Source organism: Coregonus clupeaformis, chromosome 35, assembly GCF_020615455.1.
Source record: "Coregonus clupeaformis isolate EN_2021a chromosome 35, ASM2061545v1, whole genome shotgun sequence".
Classification (NCBI taxonomy): domain Eukaryota; kingdom Metazoa; phylum Chordata; class Actinopteri; order Salmoniformes; family Salmonidae; genus Coregonus; species Coregonus clupeaformis.
Genome location: NC_059226.1, coordinates 26,773,151 through 26,794,379, shown reverse-complemented (window position 1 = coordinate 26,794,379; position 21,229 = coordinate 26,773,151). Strand labels below are relative to the sequence as shown.

General features: G+C 43.8%; 1 protein-coding gene across 3 annotated transcripts in view; it reads right to left on the bottom strand.

Annotated features, from left to right (window-relative positions):
• The window catches only part of LOC121551514 (brain-specific angiogenesis inhibitor 1-associated protein 2), a 106,184-nt gene that overhangs the window by 18,966 nt on the left and 65,989 nt on the right, over nucleotides 1-21,229 (bottom strand). For all 3 annotated transcript variants that reach the window (XM_045210974.1, XM_045210976.1, XM_045210975.1), the window contains exons 4-7: nucleotides 19,831-19,892; nucleotides 17,978-18,049; nucleotides 11,815-11,952; nucleotides 277-429 (exon numbers count right to left, since the gene is read on the bottom strand). In XM_045210974.1, the coding sequence (XP_045066909.1) occupies nucleotides 277-429; nucleotides 11,815-11,952; nucleotides 17,978-18,049; nucleotides 19,831-19,892 (425 nt within the window). The remainder of the gene's footprint in view (nucleotides 1-276; nucleotides 430-11,814; nucleotides 11,953-17,977; nucleotides 18,050-19,830; nucleotides 19,893-21,229) is intronic.

Below are 21,229 nucleotides of genomic sequence, written 5' to 3'. Positions count from 1 at the left end.
TTACCTTCATCAGTTTTGACAAATAGAGTTGTGATGAGATGACCCCAGGCTAAGGTCACAGAGTTATACATATCATATTACAGAGAAGTATAGGCTTATCATTCATTTATATGACCATTAAACAGCAGAAAACATGACAGATTACACCATTAAGAGAGACAGATACCAAGCCCATGCATTTCACATTGCCACCTGGACAACAAACGTACCCCCCACCCCCCCCACACACACACACACACACAACCACCCCACAGACCCAGTTGTGTTAACCCTTACCTTGCCGTGGTAAGCACTGCTGTTCTTGGCCACAGCACACTGTCTGTCCACCAGGAAACAGTACCTCCTGCGCTCCTCAGACAGGGCAGTCTTGTAGCCCTCTGCTATGAAGGTGTCCAGTTCACTCTGCTTACTACTGATGGTCTCCACAAACTACAAAACACAGGAGACGAGAGGTTAGACAGTGGTCCTCCCACACACACCTTTATATGTTAGTATTTTGTACTAAGTCCATGTAAACTTTGTTGTAAATGTCCATTGTGCCCCTGTGTGTGTTTCCGTATGTGTGTCCACATGTCTGTCTGTGTGTTGATAATGAACTCAGTAGTAACAGTGGCAGGTCTGTCTGTGTGTTAATAATGAACTCGGTAGTAACAGTGGCAGGTCTGTGTGTTGATAATGAACTCAGTAGTAACAGTGTCAGGTCTGTCTGTGTGTTGATAATGAACTCGGTAGTAACAGTGGCAGGTCTGTCTTTGTGTTGATAATGAACTCAGTAATAACAGTGGCAGGTCTGTGTGTTGATAATGAACTCAGTAATTACAGTGGCAGGTCTGTGTATTGATAATGAACTCAGTAATTACAGTGTCAGGTCTGTGTGTTGATAATGAACTCAGTAATAACAGTGTCAGGTCTGTGTGTTGATAATGAACTCAGTAATAACAGTGTCAGGTCTGTCTATGTGTTGATAATGAACTCAGTAGTAACAGTGGCAGGTCTGTATGTGTGTTGATATTGAACTCAGTAATAACAGTGTCAGGTCTGTCTGTGTGTTGATAATGAACTCAGTAATACCAGTGGCAGGTCTGTGTGTGTGTTGATAATGAACTCAGTAATAACAGTGGCAGGTCTGTGTGTTGATAATGAACTCAGTAATAACAGTGGCAGGTCTGTGTGTTGATAATGAACTCAGTAATAACAGTGGCAGGTCTGTCTGTGTGTTGATAATGAACTCAGTAGTAACAGTGGCAGGTCTGTCTGTGTGTTGATAATGAACTCAGTAATAACAGTGGCAGGTCTGTGTGTGTGTTGATAATGAACTCAGTAGTAACAGTGTCAGGTCTGTCTGTGTGTTGATAATGAACTCAGTAATAACAGTGTCAGGTCTCTGTGTTGATAATGAACTCAGTAATAACAGTGTCAGGTCTGTCTGTGTGTTGATAATGATCTCAGTAATAACAGTGGCAGGTCTGTGTGTTGATAATGAACTCAGTAGTAACAGTGGCAGGTCTGTCTGTGTGTTGATAATGAACTCAGTAATAACAGTGGCAGGTCTGTGTGTTGATAATGAACTCAGTAGTAACAGTGGCAGGTCTGTGTGTTGATAATGAACTCAGTAATAACAGTGGCGGGTCTGTCTGTGTGTTGATAATGAACACAGTAATAACAGTGGCAGGTCTGTATGTGTGTTGATAATGAACTCAGTAATAACAGTGGCAGGTCTGTCTGTGTGTTGATAATGAACTCAGTAATAACAGTGGCAGGTCTGTGTGTGTGTTGATAATGAACTCAGTAATAACAGTGGAAGGTCTGTGTGTTGATAATGAACTCAGTAAGAATAGTGTCAGGTCTGTGTGTTGATAATGAACTCAGTAATAACAGTGTCAGGTCTGTATGTGTGTTGATAATGAACTCAGTAATAACAGTGGCAGGTCTGTGTGTTGATAATGAACTCAGTAATAACAGTGGCAGGTCTGTGTGTGTGTTGATAATGAACTCAGTAGTAACAGTGGCAGGTCTGTCTGTGTGTTGATAATGAACTCAGTAATAACAGTGGCAGGTCTGTCTGTGTGTTGATAATGAACTCAGTAATAACAGTGGCAGGTCTGTGTGTGTGTTGATAATGAACTCAGTAGTAACAGTGTCAGGTCTGTCTGTGTGTTGATAATGAACTCAGTAGTAACAGTGGCAGGTCTGTCTGTGTGTTGATAATGAACTCAGTAATAACAGTGTCAGGTCTCTGTGTTGATAATGAACTCAGTAATAACAGTGGCAGGTCTGTCTGTGTGTTGATAATGAACTCAGTAATAACAGTGGCAGGTCTGTGTGTTGATAATGAACTCAGTAGTAACAGTGGCAGGTCTGTCTGTGTGTTGATAATGAACTCAGTAATAACAGTGGCAGGTCTGTGTGTTGATAATGAACTCAGTAATAACAGTGGCAGGTCTGTCTGTGTGTTGATAATGAACACAGTAATAACAGTGGCAGGTCTGTATGTGTGTTGATAATGAACTCAGTAATAACAGTGGCAGGTCTGTATGTGTGTTGATAATGAACTCAGTAATAACAGTGGCAGGTCTGTATGTGTGTTGATAATGAACTCAGTAATAACAGTGTCAGGTCTGTGTGTGTGTTGATAATGAACTCAGTAATAACAGTGTCAGGTCTGTGTGTTGATAATGAACTCAGTAATAACAGTGTCAGGTCTGTCTGTGTGTTGATAAGGAACTCAGTAATAACAGTGTCAGGTCTGTCTGTGTGTTGATAATGAACTCAGTAGTAACAGTGGCAGGTCTGTCTGTGTGTTGATAATGAACTCAGTAGTAACAGTGGCAGGTCTGTCTGTGTGTTGATAATGAACTCAGTAATAACAGTGGCAGGTCTGTGTGAGAACGCGCATGCTGGGAAAGATTCTTCATCTCCGACACACTGGGGATCAGATGTGTCTCTGTTCCAACACACATACACACTTCAACAAGAGCGGGGCTCCCCGCCAGTCAGCCAGCCATTGTTATTGACTTGTATCATTACTCTACAGTGTGAGTGACACAGTATCCAATGAGAACGCTCTCTCACTCTCGATCCACACACAATACAGAAATCTCACAACAATCAAATTCAATCATAATACCCTAATCTCACTTCGCTTCATCCGCCAAGGGTGATTGGAAAGGAATGAGGCTGATTTAGAGCTGAAAGGAATGAGGCTGGTTAGAGCTGAAAGGAATGAGGCTGATTAGAACTGAAATGAATGAGGCTGGTTAGAGCTGAAAGGAATGAGGCTGGTTAGAGCTGAAAGGAATGAGGTTGATTAGAACTGGAATGTACCACTGAGCTCTGGGGTGTATTCATTAGACGAAGGCCATAGAAAACAGTTGCAAAATGTTTTGTAATGGAAACAGTTTACTCCAAATGAAAAACATTTGCAACAAAAATGAGAGTTCTGTTTGCTTCCGTTAGGTTGTTTTGTGTGAGTTGATACAGAGCAGTTACACATCTTCACTACCATTGGGTGCTGCTTCCCCACTGCCTAACAGTGGACACCTGTTCATTGGAATGAAACTGAACAAAAGCAAACTATGTATGTTTGTGTGTGTGTGTCTGTGTGTCCCCTAGCCAGAGCAGAGCAATAAAGCTAGTCCATGGTCGTGATGGGAGCCATTTCAATGAACCACTACAGCACAGAATGGAACACAGAAGTCTGACAAGACTGTTTTATTCTCCTTTTTAATATTTATTTCTGTTTCATGAAAAAGTTAGAGACTCTGCTGTGGAATGAGTCATGCTACATACGAGAGAGAGAGAGAGAGAGAGAGAGACAGAGAAAGCAGTGAAAAGACAGACTAGTATCTGGACCAGCATGCAAAGCGAGGAAGCAAGAGAGTTTACAGTGGCTGGCTCTCTCCTAGGTAAACTTCCACACCCAGTAGTACCATAGGAATCCCTCTTCATAGCTAAGCTACAGTACAGTCTCTATCGTGGTCCTCTGTAGCTCAGCTGGTAGAGCACGGCGCTTGTAACGCCAAGGTAGTGGGTTCGATCCCCGGGACCACCCATACACAAAAAATGTATGCACGCATGACTGTAAGTCGCTTTGGATAAAAGCGTCTGCTAAATGGCATATTATTATTTATTATTATCAAGCAACAAAGCAATCCCTCTTCCTCCACCGGAGAATTCAGCATAATTTCCTCCCCATGCATAAAGACCTGCTTAGCTTAGCACTGCTGCTCTTTTCAATTCCTCTGTCATCAGCCTTCCTTTAATGGAGCTATGCCATTCCCTATGCTACGAGGCACGGTATCTACAGTAGGTTACTGCTTATACCTTCGCCAAGGGACATGACCTCATCTATAGGAACGGAGCTCATTTAAAACTCTCTCTGTGTGTGTGTGTGTGTGTGTGTGTGTGTCTCTGCTTGTTCAGGTTACTTTACTAAACTGAATATATTATAAAAAGTATGATAAAACATTGGAACAAATCCCCTTGCTTTAAGCCAAATAAATCACAACCAAAATCTTTAAGGCGCTCCACGGTCCTCTTAAACAGTCTGAGAGCAGTCTGTCTCAGCTGTCATTAACAGACTGTGTAGTGGTGTGTGTGTGGGTGTGTGTAGTGTTGGGGTGTGTAGTATCCATCTAAAGGTCCTTCCTCTATTATCCTCTACATAACGAGATCATTAGCATCATTAATATCACAGGGCTACTATTCATTGTGCTCGTGTGTCTCATGCTACAAAAGGCAAAGAAAAGCACTGAGGACAGGGATGTAGGAGGGGGAGGGAGGAGGGGGAGGCGGTTGAGGGAGGGAGGGAGGGAGGGAGAGAGAGAGGGAGGGAGGGAGAGAGGGAGGGAGGGGGGAGGGAGGGGGAGGGAGGTAGGGAGGGGAGGGAGGTAGGGAGGGGAGAGAGGGAGGGAGGGAGGGAGGGGAGAGAGAGAGGGAGAGAGGGGTGAGGGTGAGGGGGTGAGAGGGAGGGGGTGGGGGTGAGAGGGAGGGGGTGAGGGGGGGAGGGGAGGGGTGAGAGGGGGAGGGAGGGGTGAGAGGGAGGGGGAGGGGGTGAGAGGGAGGGGGGGGGGGAGGGGGTGAGGGGGAGGGGGTGAGGGGGCTTTTAATCAGTTTCTCTAATAGCATTCCCATGTTAGATACAGCCCCCCCAGGCTGGTGAGGTTCTACTGTAGCTGGCTGCTGTTTCAATGTTGGCCGTATAAGAGTCTGTATGACTGTAGGCTGTGGCTCTGTAGTCCCTGTGGGGCTTGTGGGTGTGTGTGTGTGTGTGTGTGTGTGCATGTGCATGCGTGGGTGTGCACTTGTGTATATAGGACTGTAGGCTGTAGTTCTATAGTCCCTGTGGGGCTCCAGCACAAATTAGTTGACTTCTCCCTCCCTCCCTCCCTCCCTCGCCCACGGCCATACTGTACGTGATATGATCAGGAAAATTGAGCGGTCTGAAAATGAGAAGGGAGATTGCTTTCTCCTCTCCCTGGTAAGGTCCTGTGTATTATTAGGACCAAGGCTAGATGAGTTGGAACCTGTCTGCAGATGGGCCCAACAAGCTAACAGTCAAGAACCTTAGCCAATAGCCACTGGATCAGCCTGCACTTGTAGGGTTGGTTAAAAGGCACAATCTGGAGTTTTCATTATAGCCCAGCGGCAGCCCCACAACCTATGAATGAATGGCCGTGTCCCCAAAAAATGTTTGGGGGGTAGATCAGCTTAATATTGCAGATAGATTGTAACTTCCATCAATGTAATTGTCTGCATCACTTCCAATCTCCCATGTTTTTTATATATATATACTCCCCTTTATTACTTCTCAACCCCGCCATCCTTTCCCTACTAGGGGTAAATTAGTGAACAACAATGCCCAGGCCTCTACTTCCGGTCTATACTTACTATCTACACCTTATGGACACATTCAATTTTACAATAATTCTATTTTATTTGTTTTTGCTCCTGAACTTCTTCTACTCTCAACCTCTCCGATCATTTTCATGATGTCCATCCGGTTTGCTTCTATATGCCATATCTTTCTAACTGTGCTCTTTCCCAAAAGCTCCCAACATACAACCTATATACTTATTATGGACACAGTATGCTTACATTATTAGTTATCTTGTTATTATTTATTGTTATTTGTTATTAGTCCCATCCTTCAACTCCATTCAATACCTCCCATCTATCTTTTAACACCATCCATATAGGATTTCTATTTGCCATATATATTTCAACCGTACTGTGATGTTTTACAAAAGTTCTGAACCTTTATATTCTAATTGCTTCTACAGATTGTGAATTAAAAATAAACATTTTTGCTAAAAGTATTATTATATTATTGATCGATTGACTATGACTTTTCAGATCACCCAGTAATGCTATCTGCAAGGTTAGCTCCAGGTAAATATTGCACTCCTTTAGCCATTCCTGGACCTGTGTCCAAAAACAAGCTACAAATGGACAGAACCAAAACAAATGATCTAATGATTCTGTCTCTTCACAGCAAAATCTGCAGAGCTGGGAAGATTGTATCCCCCATATAAATAACATTCTATTGGTAGCAAGAATTTTATATAATAATTTAAAATTGAAAGATTCTAATTTTTGAATCCGGTGTCGTTTTGCATGTCAGTTCATAAACACTATGCCATGGGATCGGTACGTCAAAAATCTCTTCCCAACTATTTTGCAATTTATATGGGATGGCTGCCAATCCTTTGGTCCTAAAGTGAAACTGATATACTTTTTTATTTATCACAGTTTTCCTTAACCAATTATGTTCTTTAATGCAAGGCCGACAGACAAGATCCTTACTTTCTCCCCCTTCCACTTTCCTCTTCCACTTTTGCGGTAAGGCTGCAATTATTTGGTTGTAATTTTGGGTAGAGCAGACATTTCCATATGTTTTTGTTAGCGCATGTGCGACATAACTCCACCAGTCCTACCGATGATATCATTTACGAAGATTATACCTTTTTTAAACATTCTGTCAAAAAATAAAGTTTTTTTGTCAATTAGTATATTTGAATTTAACCACAATATTTGTTGCATTATTTGTTCTGTCATTTCTGGAGGATTAAATTGAAATTGCAACCAACTTTCTATGGCTTGTTTTAGAAATAGTGATATTTGGGAGATGATTTCCTTTTCAAATAACTGAAAATGAGAGGTTGTAATCTGAATAAAGGGAAAAAGGCCATTCTTGAACATTGGGTGAGACATTCTTACTAATTTGCTTGAGAACCAGTTCGGATTTAAGTATAACTTTTGTATGACTGAAGCTTTTAGTGATAGGTCTAATGCTTTAATATTTAATAATTTCTGTCCTCCGAATTCATATTAATTATATAAATAGGCCCTTTTAATTTTGTCTTGCCTACTACTTACTAAAACGACATACTGTGTACTAATTGTACTACATACTATTTAGAACATACTTTTTTAGTAATAATGTATGCAGTAAGCAAGAAATATCAGCATACTAGGCTCACCCATACTGAGAACGCGTAATCTAATGCGCAATTGCGTTGATTCCCGCAATTGGTTCATTTGGGTGCATCATGTCCCCTTATCTCATTAACAGCTGATTATCAGCTGTTGTCAAACACACGTGAGTCTGGAAAGACCATTATCTTCCTCAGTGAATTCTACTAGATGAAAAGCCAGAATGAGTATAACATCCTCGCATTTAAAGCATATTTGATTTTTTAAATTTCGCATGCTTTAAATCTTACTATTCTGGAAAACCTAAAATGCCTACTATTTAGAATGCAAGTATGGGTATTGGGACAGGACCAATGCGTTTGCTTTCTATCACCTTGTATTTGATTCTGCTTGATGCGTGTATTTGATGTGTGTATTTGTAATTCAGAGCTCATCTGAAAAAGAGGCCTTGGTCTCCGTTTGACTCCTTGATAAAATACAGGTAAAATAAAATATGCTGAGGGATGGGGCTGGAGACACTCCCTGGTACTGTCACAGACACAAACACAATATCGAGACCTTGGGACTATAAGGTTCTATCTGACATTTTTGTCCAAAATGAGTTAGTCCCATATCATTTATCTTTAGATGGGTCTTGAAAAAGTACTAGACTAGACAGTTCTATCTGCATAAACCCCTCTGAACTTGGCGCTATAAGGTTCTATTTGCAATCCAATCAAAAGCCTGAACTAATACAGACGGACCAAGCAGAACACGTCTTTGCCATCTCCCTCTGAGTATGGTATAGCTAGTCTAGTCAGCAATAATGTCACGCAAGCAAAAAAACAACACTGTCAGGAATCTTAAAGTAAATGATGTTGTCACATAGTTGTTCAGTGATGACAGTAATTCGTCTGATGATCATAATACATTTCTTAATATATTTGATGATGTGTTCTAACTATCTTGGTAGAATAGTGTTATTATATAATGTATGTATTCCAATAGCAATAGTTTTCTTAAAAACGGAACTGCGTCAGGTAGAACCTTATGGCTCTGAAATGTCAATCTGGGTTCAGCCATAAGGTTCTATCTGCATTTGCACCCCTCAAATGTTTTATTGACAAATGTCTCAGGATTTTGATACTCCACACTTTAGGTACCTTTAAGGTGAGGACCTTAATGGGTTATGAAAGAAGAATTCACTACAAACAGTTCTGAGATCTGAAAACTTTGATGCTCAATATCTTAGAACTATGCTTTGCACAGATAGAACCTTACCAAGTCAAATAAAATTTTATTGGTCACATACACATATTTAGCAGATGTTATTGCGGGTGTAGCGAAATGCTTATAGTCCCAACGTCACAATATCACACAGTGGCAAGCTACATCTAACACTTCTAGACTGTCCCTGTCACCAGAGGAAGAACTGGAGCATCCAGAGGAGAGGTAATAGGGGAGGAAGGACTGGAGCATCCACAGGAGAGGTAACAGGAGAGGAAGGACTGGAGCATCCAGAGGAGAGGTAACAGGGGAGGAAGGACTGGAGCATAAGGAATACCTGGGATAGGATAAAGTAATCCTTCTACCCCCCTAAAAAAATTAAAAATAAAAATAATAATAATTGTGAAGTGGTTATCCCACTGGCTATAGGGTGAATGCACCAATTTGTAAGTCGCTCTGGATAAGAGCGTCTGCTAAATGACGTAAATGTAAATGTAACAGGGGAGGAAGGACTGGAGCATCCAGAGGACAGGTAACAGGGGAGGAAGGACTGGAGCATCTAGAGGAGAGGTAACAGGAGAGGAAGGACTGGAGCATCCAGAGGAGAGGTAACAGGGGAGGAAGGACTGGAGCATCTAGAGGAGAGGTAACAGGAGAGGAAGGACTGGAGCATCCAGAGGAGAGGTAACAGGGGAGGAAGGACTGGAGCATCTAGAGGAGAGGTAACAGGAGAGGAAGGACTGGAGCATCCAGAGGACAGGTAACAGGAGAGGAAGGACTGGAGCATCCAGAGGACAGGTAACAGGAGAGAAAGGACTGGAGCATCCAGAGGACAGGTAACAGGAGAGGAAGGACTGGAGCATCCAGAGGACAGGTAACAGGAGAGGAAGGACTGGAGCATCCAGAGGACAGGTAATAGGGGAGGAAGGACTGGAGCATCTAGAGGAGAGGTAACAGGGGAGGAAGAACTGGAGCATCCAGAGGAGAGGTAACAGGAGAGGAAGGACTGGAGCATCCAGAGGACAGGCAACAGGAGAGGAAGGACTGGAGCATCCAGAGGACAGGTAACAGGGGAGGAAGGACTGGAGCATCTAGAGGAGAGGTAACAGGGGAGGAAGGACTGGAGCATCCAGAGGAGAGGTAACAGGAGAGGAAGGACTGGAGCATCCAGAGGAGAGGTAACAGGAGAGAAAGGACTGGAGCATCCAGAGGACAGGTAACAGGAGAGGAAGGACTGGAGCATCCAGAGGAGAGGTAACAGGAGAGGAAGGACTGGAGCATCTAGAGGAGAGGTAACAGGAGAGGAAGGACTGGAGCATCCAGAGGAGAGGTAACAGGAGAGAAAGGACTGGAGCATTCAGAGGACAGGTAACAGGAGAGGAAGGACTGGAGCATCCAGAGGAGAGGTAACAGGAGAGGAAGGACTGGAGCATCCAGAGGAGAGGTAACAGGAGAGAAAGGACTGGAGCATCCAGAGGACAGGTAACAGGAGAGGAAGGACTGGAGCATCCAGAGGAGAGGTAACAGGAGAGAAAGGACTGGAGCATCCAGAGGACAGGTAACAGGAGAGGAAGGACTGGAGCATCCAGAGGAGAGGTAACAGGAGAGGAAGGACTGGAGCATCCAGAGGACAGGTAACAGGAGAGAAAGGACTGGAGCATCCAGAGGACAGGTAACAGGGGAGGAAGGACTGGAGCATCCAGAGGACAGGTAACAGGGGAGGAAGGACTAGAGCATCCAGAGGACAGGTAACAGGGGAGGAAGGACTGGAGCATCCAGAGGAGAGGTAACAGGGGAGGAAGGACTGGAGCATCCAGAGGAGAGGTAACAGGAGAGAAAGAACTGGAGCATCCAGAGGAGAGGTAACATGAGGCAGGGGAGCCCAGCAAAACATGAAAAGCCCCATTGTCCCTGAACAGCTTACGCACCATGTCTCACAGTAGCAGTGTCAGGCTCCAGCTAAAGTATGGATCAGTTGGATGTCTCCAAACCCTGACAGTCATGGCTGGCTACCCCTCACCACACAGCAGGCCTTACACCAACTCTGTAATCACCCAGCAACAAGACCAGACCTGCTCTTATAGCGCGTTCAGCCCAATTCTGGGGGCTGAGCTACAGTAACAGGGGACCTGAGCAGAGTGTTTCAATCACTGATACATGCCAGACCAACACAAGAGAGACACACGCATACAAAAAGCTGAGTGAGGGTTGGTTTCAAAACAGGACAAGTAAACAGTTTGTTTTCTTACTTCCTGTGTGTGTGCGTGTGCCTACTCAGGGCAGAGCAGTATTGTGTCCACGGTTCTCCAATACTCTCCACCCCCAGTCCTGGCCCTGTGTGCATCTAATCAGCATAATGAAAATGCAGTATTATTCACATCTATCAGGCTGGTGGAGATGTATTACCAACTAACCATCTAAAGCTAGCCATCAGCCTGGTGGAGATGTATTACCAACTGACCATGTTTGGCAAAGACAGAGACCGTGAGAGAGTGAGTGAGAGAGTGAGAGAGACAGAGAGAGAGAGAGAGAGAGAGAGAGAGAGAGAGAGAGAGAGAGAGAGAGAGAGAGAGAGAGAGAGAGAGAGAGAGAGAGAGAGAGAGAGAGAGAGAGACAGAGAGACAGAGAGACAGAGAGACAGAGAGACAGAGACAGAGACAGAGACAGAGACAGAGACAGAGACAGAGACAGAGACAGAGACAGAGACAGAGACAGAGACAGAGACAGAGACAGAGACAGAGACAGAGACAGAGACAGAGACAGAGACAGAGACAGAGACAGAGACAGAGACAGAGACAGAGACAGAGACAGAGACAGAGACAGAGACAGAGACAGAGACAGAGACAGAGACAGAGACAGAGACAGAGACAGAGACAGAGACAGAGACAGAGACAGAGACAGAGACAGAGACAGAGACAGAGACAGAGACAGAGACAGAGACAGAGACAGAGACAGAGACAGAGACAGAGACAGAGACAGAGACAGAGACCGAGACCGAGACCGAGACCGAGACCGAGACCGAGACCGAGACCGAGACCGAGACCGAGACCGAGACCGAGACCGAGACCGAGACCGAGACCGAGACCGAGACCGAGACCGAGACCGAGAGAGGAAGATAGAGAGAGAGAAGCCATGTGTCCATGTGTGTGTATCAGCACTTCCATAGAGACTGACCTGCATCTCCTTCTCTCCGTACTTGGAGGGGTTCTTGCTGCCCTGGCTCTTCCTGCGGAGTTTCTTCAGTTCAGCCTGACACTTCTCCAGACTCTCTCCCTTACTCTTGTGCTCCACCTGGTACTTCTTCAGCGCAGCCTGAAGGGGGCAGGAGAGAACACACAGACATAGTTAGTTTATCAGCTATGGGGAGAAGAAGTTGCCCTTTTAGAGTTTACCTTAGGTCAGTGTCTAGGGGGAAAGTCACCCTATATCGATCTGTCATGTAGTATGTGTACACACGTGAGCCTGTGTGTGTGTGTGCACCTAATCAGTGTGTGTGTGCATGTGTGTGTGTCCGTCAATGCCTGCATACTCTCTGGGATCAAGTAAGTTTACCAAAAGCTTGTCTCTCTAAGGCCCTGTGTGAACAATCTATTAGCCTCCTGAAGCCCTATCATCTTCACTGTCTGAGCCCATCTCAACAGCTGTCTATCATGTGCCAGTGCTGGAGACAGATCATTATGGGAAGGCTAATCAGGATTACCATGATGTGTGTGTGTGTGTGTGTTCTGATCCTCCCTCACATTAACTTTAATATGTTATTTCCCACTCCCACCCTAGCCAGTTCCAATTATCTGATATATTCCAGTACTAACACATGAGATTCAACTCATCAAGGGCTTGATGATTAGCTGACCAGTTGAATCAGGATCACACAGTGTGGAACAGAGGGGGGACTCAGGAAGAGGTTTTGGGAAACATCTTTAATGGATAAAGATAATGTGGACTTTGTATTGGTCTCCGACTAGCAATCTATATGGGAAGTTTGTCCAGCGTATTGGTAATCTATGGCAAGTTTTCCTGTTCAACCGTTTAGCATTTCAGGAACGTGTCCAAGCCCTGACATCTGTGAGTGATTGAGAGCAGTTGTAAAACGCTGGGCAAGTCATCATTTGTCAGACAGACAGACAGAGAGAGAGAGATAAGGCCTGGTTTGTTGTAACGTAAGCCTAATGTACTTTATATTGGTATGAGAGGATTAATCGTTCATTTTTGACAGGCCAATGGTACTTGATGAAGACATGCTGTTATAGCAACTCTGTGCTTTTGTCTTGAAGCTAAAATGTAATGTCTAGCCTACAGATGAGAAGATAAACCCTTTCATTGTCTGAACATACATGCTTGTGAAATGTCAAGAGTGTAATATGTTTTGGTTGCATTATTCAATAGTGTAATATGTTTTAGAAGAAAAGTTTGATATTTATACTCAATTTGAGCTGCGGACCTACGAAAGGTAAGGCAAGGGTGTTTCTCTACCCCGCTCCTCAGACTGTTTCTCTACCCCGCTCCTCAGACTGTTTCTCTACCCCGCTCCTCAGACTGTTTCTCTACCCCGCTCCTCAGACTGTCCTTTATATCTCGTAGTGGAAATAGGGCCTATGTCTTTAGGAGACTTTTGTTCATGTTTTTTTTTACCCCCTACCACTTTCAGATATACCAAAAAGCTACTATAAAAATGCAGGCATGTAAATTAGTGGGAATTTGGTCTGTGTATGAGAGAGAGACTCCTCCATGGGGAGTAGTATAGCTACAACAAGTTTCCTTCCTGATGGAAAATGTCTGTTTTTCCTGAAATGACTCGCGAAGCGACATTAATAATTCAGAAAGCAAAACCATTGCTACTATCGCTGATGCCATTTTATAGGAATTCATTACTATGAATAGATGGCATTTTAATACCCAAAAAGTGCGCTACTTTTAATGAAGGCCCATAGGGTAGTAGTGCACTATATAGGGAATAGGGTGCCATTCGAGACTCAGCCTGGATGATAATGTATGAGGACTCTGGCTTGTTTGACAGACGGCATTCAGAAAGGAAAAGTGGTTTGTGTGTGTGTGTGTTTTCCTATTGACAAAATAATAAGCATCAGAGGATTAGAGAACCAATTGATCTTTGATCTCTTATCAGTCCAAAGGAGCATAAACATCTTTGATTGGTCTATAGCAGAATTAAAAACAGAGGTTCATTGTGGGAATAGCCCCAAGTTACTACAGAATAAAACATATTTAGCATCAGCTATTGGCAGGGTTTGGTTTGACCGGAACATTCACTTCTGCATCCCAAATGGCATCCTATTCCCTATATAATGCACTACTTTCAACCAGAACCGTATAGGTCTTGGTCAACAGTAGTGCACTACATAGGGAATAGGGTGCCATTTGGGAGGTACACACTGTTGTCCACAGAACAGTACAGTGTGAGAGAGAAACAAAAAACGGACTTAAAAAACCAAATTTGAATTCTAAGACAGACCACAGACTGCCGGACAGAACAGAGACAAACAAGCTATGAATAGGAGAGCTGCTGGAGGGAAATCAGGATGTCCACACAGAGAAGATGTTATTACACTGAACATTGAAATGATATCACATAGGACTTCTATAGGGTCTTGTAGGACTGACTGACAGACACACCGTCCTTTGTTCCATTTCCTTTAACTAACATCATGTGTGTGTCTTCATCTCTAAGTTTCTGTGTGAGGGTGAGTGTGTGTGTATGCCTCTGCGTCTCCATGAACCCAGTTGGTGAAACCAGCCAATGATACAATATAGTTTAACAAAAGCCTAATGCTACAACTAGCGTCCCCAACAGCCTAATGCTACAACTAGCGTCCCCAACAGCCTAATGCTACAACTAGCTTACCAAACAGCCTAATGCTACGACTAGCATACCCAACAGCCTAATGCTACGACTAGCATACCCAACAGCCTAATGCTACAACTAGCATACCCAACAGCCTAATGCTACAACTAGCATACCCAACAGCCTAATGCTACAACTAGCATACCCAACAGCCTAATGCTACAACTAGTACAATGGTGTATGATTATGACAACACCACCCCGCCCCCCTAACATGCAGCACAGACACACTGCTGCTCCTCCACAGCTAGTTGGCTGGCTACAGCCTGCTCACAACCCACTCATTCTAAGTATATCACTCCTGCTGCTTCAGACTTCAATGCATGCTGCAGGAAATGTTAGGTTGTCATTTTCTCTTTGCTTATTGGTTATGTAGTTTCTAAATATTCTAATGAGTTGTTTTCTCAGAAGCTTCATTTTCAGGAAAATGAGCCTTATTTTTTAACTGAGGTGCAGAGTAAGAACACCAAACAGTTTGTCTGTCTACCAGACAAAGACATGGTCTGAATAACTGTGGTGCTGAAGGTGGACAGTAGGTGAAAGTCTGACATGGTCTGAATAACTGTGGTGATGAAGGTGGCCAGTAGGTGAAAGTCTGATATGGTCTGAATAACTGTGGTGGTGAAGGTGGCCAGTAGGTGAAAGTCTGATATGGTCTGAATAACTGTGGTGGTGAAGGTGGCCAGTAGGTGAAAGTCTGATATGGTCTGAATAACTGTGGTGGTGAAGGTGGCCAGTAGGTGAAAGTCTGATATAGTCTGAATAACTGTGGTGGTGAAGGTGGCCAGTAGGTGAAAGTCTGATATGGTCTGAATAACTGTGGTGGTGAAGGTGAACAGTAGGTGAAAGTCTGATATGGTCTGAATAACTGTGGTGGTGAAGGTGGCCAGTAGGTGAAAGTCTGATATGGTCTGAATAACTGTGGTGGTGAAGGTGGCCAGTAGGTGAAAGTCTGATATGGTCTGAATACAGTGGGGGAAAAAAGTATTTAGTCAGCCACCAATTGTGCAAGTTCTCCCACTTAAAAAGATGAGAGAGGCCTGTAATTTTCATCATAGGTACACGTCAACTATGACAGACAAAATTAGAAGAATAAAAATCCAGAAAATCACATTGTAGGATTTTTAATGAATTTATTTGCAAATTATGGTGGAAAATAAGTATTTGGTCATTAACAAAAGTTTCTCAATACTTTGTTATATACCCTTTGTTGGCAATGACACAGGTCAAACGTTTTCTGTAAGTCTTCACAAGGTTTTCACACACTGTTGCTGGTATTTTGGCCCATTCCTCCATGCAGATCTCCTCTAGAGCAGTGATGTTTTGGGGCTGTCGCTGGGCAACACGGACTTTCAACTCCCTCCAAAGATTTTCTATGGGGTTGAGATCTGGAGACTGGCTAGGCCACTCCAGGACCTTGAAATGCTTCTTACGAAGCCACTCTTTCATTGCCCGGGCGGTGTGTTTGGGATCATTGTCATGCTGAAAGACCCAGCCACGTTTCATCTTCAATGCCCTTGCTGATGGAAGGAGGTTTTCACTCAGAATCTCACGATACATGGCCCCATTCATTCTTTCCTTTACACGGATCAGTCGTCCTGGTCCCTTTGCAGAAAAACAGCCCCAAAGCATGATGTTTCCACCCCCATGCTTCACAGTAGGTATGGTGTTCTTTGGATGCAACTCAGCATTATTTGTCCTCCAAACACGACGAGTTGAGTTTTTACCAAAAAGTTATATTTTGGTTTCATCTGACCATATGACATTCTCCCAATCCTCTTCTGGATCATCCAAATGCACTCTAGCAAACTTCAGACGGGCCTGGACATGTACTGGCTTAAGCAGGGGGACACGTCTGGCACTGCAGGATTTGAGTCCCTGGCGGCGTAGTGTGTTACTGATGGTAGGCTTTGTTACTTTGGTCCCAGCTCTCTGCAGGTCATTCACTGGGTCCCCCCGTGTGGTTCTGGGATTTTTGCTCACCGTTCTTGTGATCATTTTGACCCCACGGGGTGAGATCTTGCGTGGAGCCCCAGATCGAGGGAGATTATCAGTGGTCTTGTATGTCTTCCATTTCCTAATAATTGGTCCCACAGTTGATTTCTTCAAACCAAGCTGCTTACCTATTGCAGATTCAGTCTTCCCAGCCTGGTGCAGGTCTACAATTGTGTTTCTGGTGTCCTTTGACAGCTCTTTGGTCTTGGCCATAGTGGAGTTTGGAGTGTGACTGTTTGAGGTTGTGGACAGGTGTCTTTTATACTGATAACAAGTTCAAACAGGTGCAATTAATACAGGTAACGAGTGGAGGACAAAGGAGCCTCTTAAAGAAGAAGTTACAGGTCTGTGAGAGCCAGAAATCTTGCTTGTTTGTAGGTGACCAAATACTTATTTTCCACCATAATTTGCAAATAAATTCATAAAAAATCCTACAATGTGATTTTCTGGAGAAAAAAAATCTCAATTTGTCTGTCATAGTTGACGTGTACCTATGATGAAAATTACAGGCCTCTCTCATCTTTTTAAGTGGGAGAACTTGCACAATTGGTGGCTGACTAAATACTTTTTTTTCCCCACTGTAACTGTGGTGGTGAAGGTGGCCAGTAGGTGAAAGTCTGACATGGTCTGATAACTGTGGTGATGAAGGTGGCCAGTAGGTGAAAGTCTGATATAGTCTGAATAACTGTGGTGGTGAAGGTGGCCAGTAGGTGAAAGTCTGATATGGTCTGAATAACTGTGGTGGTGAAGGTGGCCAGTAGGTGAAAGTCTGATATAGTCTGAATAACTGTGGTGGTGAAGGTGGCCAGTAGGTGAATGTCTGATATTGTCTGAATAACTGTGGTGATGAAGGTGGCCAGTAGGTGAAAGTCTGATATGGTCTGAATAACTGTGGTGGTGAAGGTGAACAGTAGGTGAAAGTCTGATATGGTCTGAATAACTGTGGTGGTGAAGGTGAACAGTAGGTGAAAGTCTGATATGGTCTGAATAACTGTGGTGGTGAAGGTGGCCAGTAGGTGAAAGTCTGATATGGTCTGAATAACTGTGGTGGTGAAGGTGAACAGTAGGTGAAAGTCAGACATACGTAAGGGTAGCTGTTCAAAAGCAAAGTGTGTGTGTGTGTGTGTGTGTGTGTGTGTGTGTGTGTGTGTGTGTGTGTGTTAGGGCCGGGACGATACCAGTATCGCGATAATCGTTAGTATCGTGGCAAGGAAACAGAACACAAAGCAGATTTAACTTCTTTAGGCAAACAGCCCTAATGTTGGAAACAAACATCATTATGTTGTCATCCAGAGTCACATTATTTTAAATTTTTTAAGCTATAGCACAACAATATTTTACATACAGTAGGTTTTTAAAGGAACGAAGAATAAAGTTTGCTTCGTGTTTTCATTTTTGCCATGGAAAGAATATTGCGATACTGATATCGTCACAGCCCTAGTGGGTGTGTGTGTATGGTTCAGCCATCCAGACAGATACTCACCGTCAGGTAACGAGCATCCAGCTCCACCTTCTTCTCTAGCTCAGACAGCAGCTCGTTGTGGAAAGACTTGAGCTGCATGGAGGGAGAGATGGAGAGATTGAGGGGTGGAGGGAAGGAAAGGGTTAACGGTGACATCACTCTCTCAACAGAACACAGACTTAGGACCAGGTATTTATCCTGACCATGTGATCAGATAGAGGAACATAATATATTCTAAGCCTTATAATAACACAAATACATGCTAATAAACGCTGGTTTTATAATTGCTGGTTTTTCTATACATCAGCACGACAGAATGGCAGCTTCGGGCAAGCTCAGGGGAGGGGGGCGTGTCTCTTTGTTAACTGTAAGTCTAAATGACTAAAATGTAAATGTAAATGTTAACAACAGCTGGTGTGCAATCTCTAATATTAAGGAAGTCTCGAGGTTCTGCTCGCCTGAATTAGAATACCTCATGATAAGCTGTAGTTTCCGTCTGTTTACCACCACAAACCGACGTTGGCACTATGACAGCACTCAACGAGCTGTGTAGGGCCATAAGCAAACAAGAAAATTCTCACCCAGAGGCGGTGCTCCAGTGCTTTTAATGCAGGAAAACTGAAATCTGTTTTACCTAATTTCTAACCGCATGTCACCTGTGCAACTAGAGGTGAAAAAAACTTTACTCCACACACAGACACATACAAAGCTCTCCCTCACCCTTAATTTGGCAAATCTGACCATAACTCTATCCTCCTGATTCCTGCTTACAAGCAAAAACTCAAAACAGAAGCAACAGTCAATACGGAAATGGTCCGATGAAGCGGATGCTAAGCTACAGGACTGTTGCGCTAGCACAGATTGGAATATGTTCCGGTATTCATCCGATGGCATTGAGGAGTTTATCACATCCGTCACCAGCTTCATTAATAAGTGCATCGACGACGTCGTCCCCACACTGACCGTACGTACATATCCCAACCAGAAGCCATGGATTACAGGCAACATCCACACTGAGCTAAAGGCTAGAGCTGTCACTTTCAAGGAGAGGGACACTAATCAGGACGCTTATAAGAAATCCCGTTATGCCCTCTGATGAACCATCAAACAGGCAAAGCGTCAATACAGGACCAAGTTCGAATCCTACTACACAGGCTGATGGATGCGCGTCAGATGTGGCAGGGCTTGCCAACTATCACGTGAGCTGCCCAGTGACGCAAACCTACCATCGCTTCGAGGCAAGAAACACTGAACCATGCATGAGAGCACCAGCTCTTCCAGACGACTGTGTGATCACACTCGCCGTAGCCGATGTGAGTAAGGTTAACGTTCACCGAGCCAGACGGATTACCAGGATGCGTACTCAGAGCATGCGTTGACCAGCTGGCAAGTGTCTTCACTGACATTTTCAACCTCTCCCTGACCCAGTCTGCAATACCAACATGTTTCAAGCAGACCACCATAGTCCCTGTGCCCAAGAACACCAAGATAACCTGCCTAATGACTATCGTCCCGTTGCACCCACATCTGTAGCCATGAACTGCTTTGAAAGGCTGGTCATGGCTCACATCAACACCATCATCCCAGACACCCTGGACACAATTCGCATACCGCCCCAACAGATCCACAGGAGACGCAATCTCTACTGCATTCCACACTGCCCTTTCCCACCTGGACAGAAGGAACACCTACGTGAGAATGTTGTTCATTGACTACAGCTCAGCATTTATTTGATTTGATTATCAGCTTTAAATCAAAGTTATTTGACCTCTATTCCTACAGTATACCATCTCCTCTAGCTGTACATGGATCGGTCTGCTTGTGAATGCATTATGAATGTGTCATAAAGTCCTTATGAAGGTTCATATACCCACCATTTCCTCTAGCTGTACTTGGATCTGTCTGTGGACCTCTGCCATCTGAAACAGCACGTCCCCTAAAGAGAAACACACAGAGGAGATGTCAACACACATCACTCACCACAGACAGACAGAGGGGGGAGGAAGGGGGAAAAGAGGGAGAGAGAGAGAGAAAAGAGAGGGAGAGAGAGAGACCACAGCGTGCAGAGAGCCCATGCAGCAACACAACGAGACACACACGGACTCACTGACAGAGAGGACTGACTGGTAGCCAGGATGGTGCATGGTGGAACATTGGTTGACTCAACAGGAAACACATTCAACAGATAAATGAAATACCATGACACATTAAAACAAGACAGAAAGGAAAGAACGGGGGAAGGAAACGATGCAAACAGAGAAGAAAGGACATCTAAAGAAGTTATAGAGAAAGATAAAGCACTTCAAAAAGGGTACAAGCAAAACAAATATTCTTCAAACTTTCTATAACTGTTGGCGTTTTATGTAGAGATCAAACATATTGCCTTGGTTGGTTTATCTTTATATTGGCAATATGATGAATAAAGAAGAAAAAAAACAGCTCATCTCCAAACTAAAGAGGCGTAAAAAAGTGAACTAAAGAAGGAGAAAAGAGGGAGAGTCATGCAGCCAGTGGAAGATTTGTCCTGGTGTTTTAATATACCTACATGCTGCCTCTTCTGATTATGCAATGCATTGTAAAGAAAAGGAACAAAATATCTAGATTGAGAAAAGGACAGAGGGGAGACAACGAGAGAGAGAGAAATACAGGGAGACAAAGAGAGAGAGAGAGAGAGGGAGACAGAGAGAGAGAGAGAGAGAGAGAGAGAGAGGGAGACAGAGAGAGAGAGAGAGGGAGACAGAGAGAGAGAGAGAGATGAGACAGAGGGAGAGCTAGAGGAGATGAGAGAGAGGAGACAGAGAGACATTACAGAGAGGAATGAGATGGAAACATGTTCCCATGACCAAGTCCAAAGCCCCATTAGCAAGCACCGGAGGACTATAGACTAGACAGACGAAACAAAGGTTCTATTCTAAATACACATGGATCAAATATTCAGACACAAAGTGAATTTGTGATAAAAGCAAAGCCATTTATATCCTCATATATGGAAATCCAGTTTCATATAGAACATTGTGAAATATTTGTGTGAAATATGTGTAAAGAACGTCTACCCACAAAATGAAGACTAGTTTAATTGTTCTGTGTTTGATGATCCATTACTAAAGAACATTAAACAGTCTAAGTCTTCAAACCTTGGAAATATTTTGAAACTGTCTTTCAACTGCAATTCTTAAAGTTCTAATAAGAGAACTCTAAGGAATCAGAAAACTCCTTCCACCAAGTCCTCAGAACCATCTGCTGTTAAGAAGATGGGGATTGGTCCATCTCAGT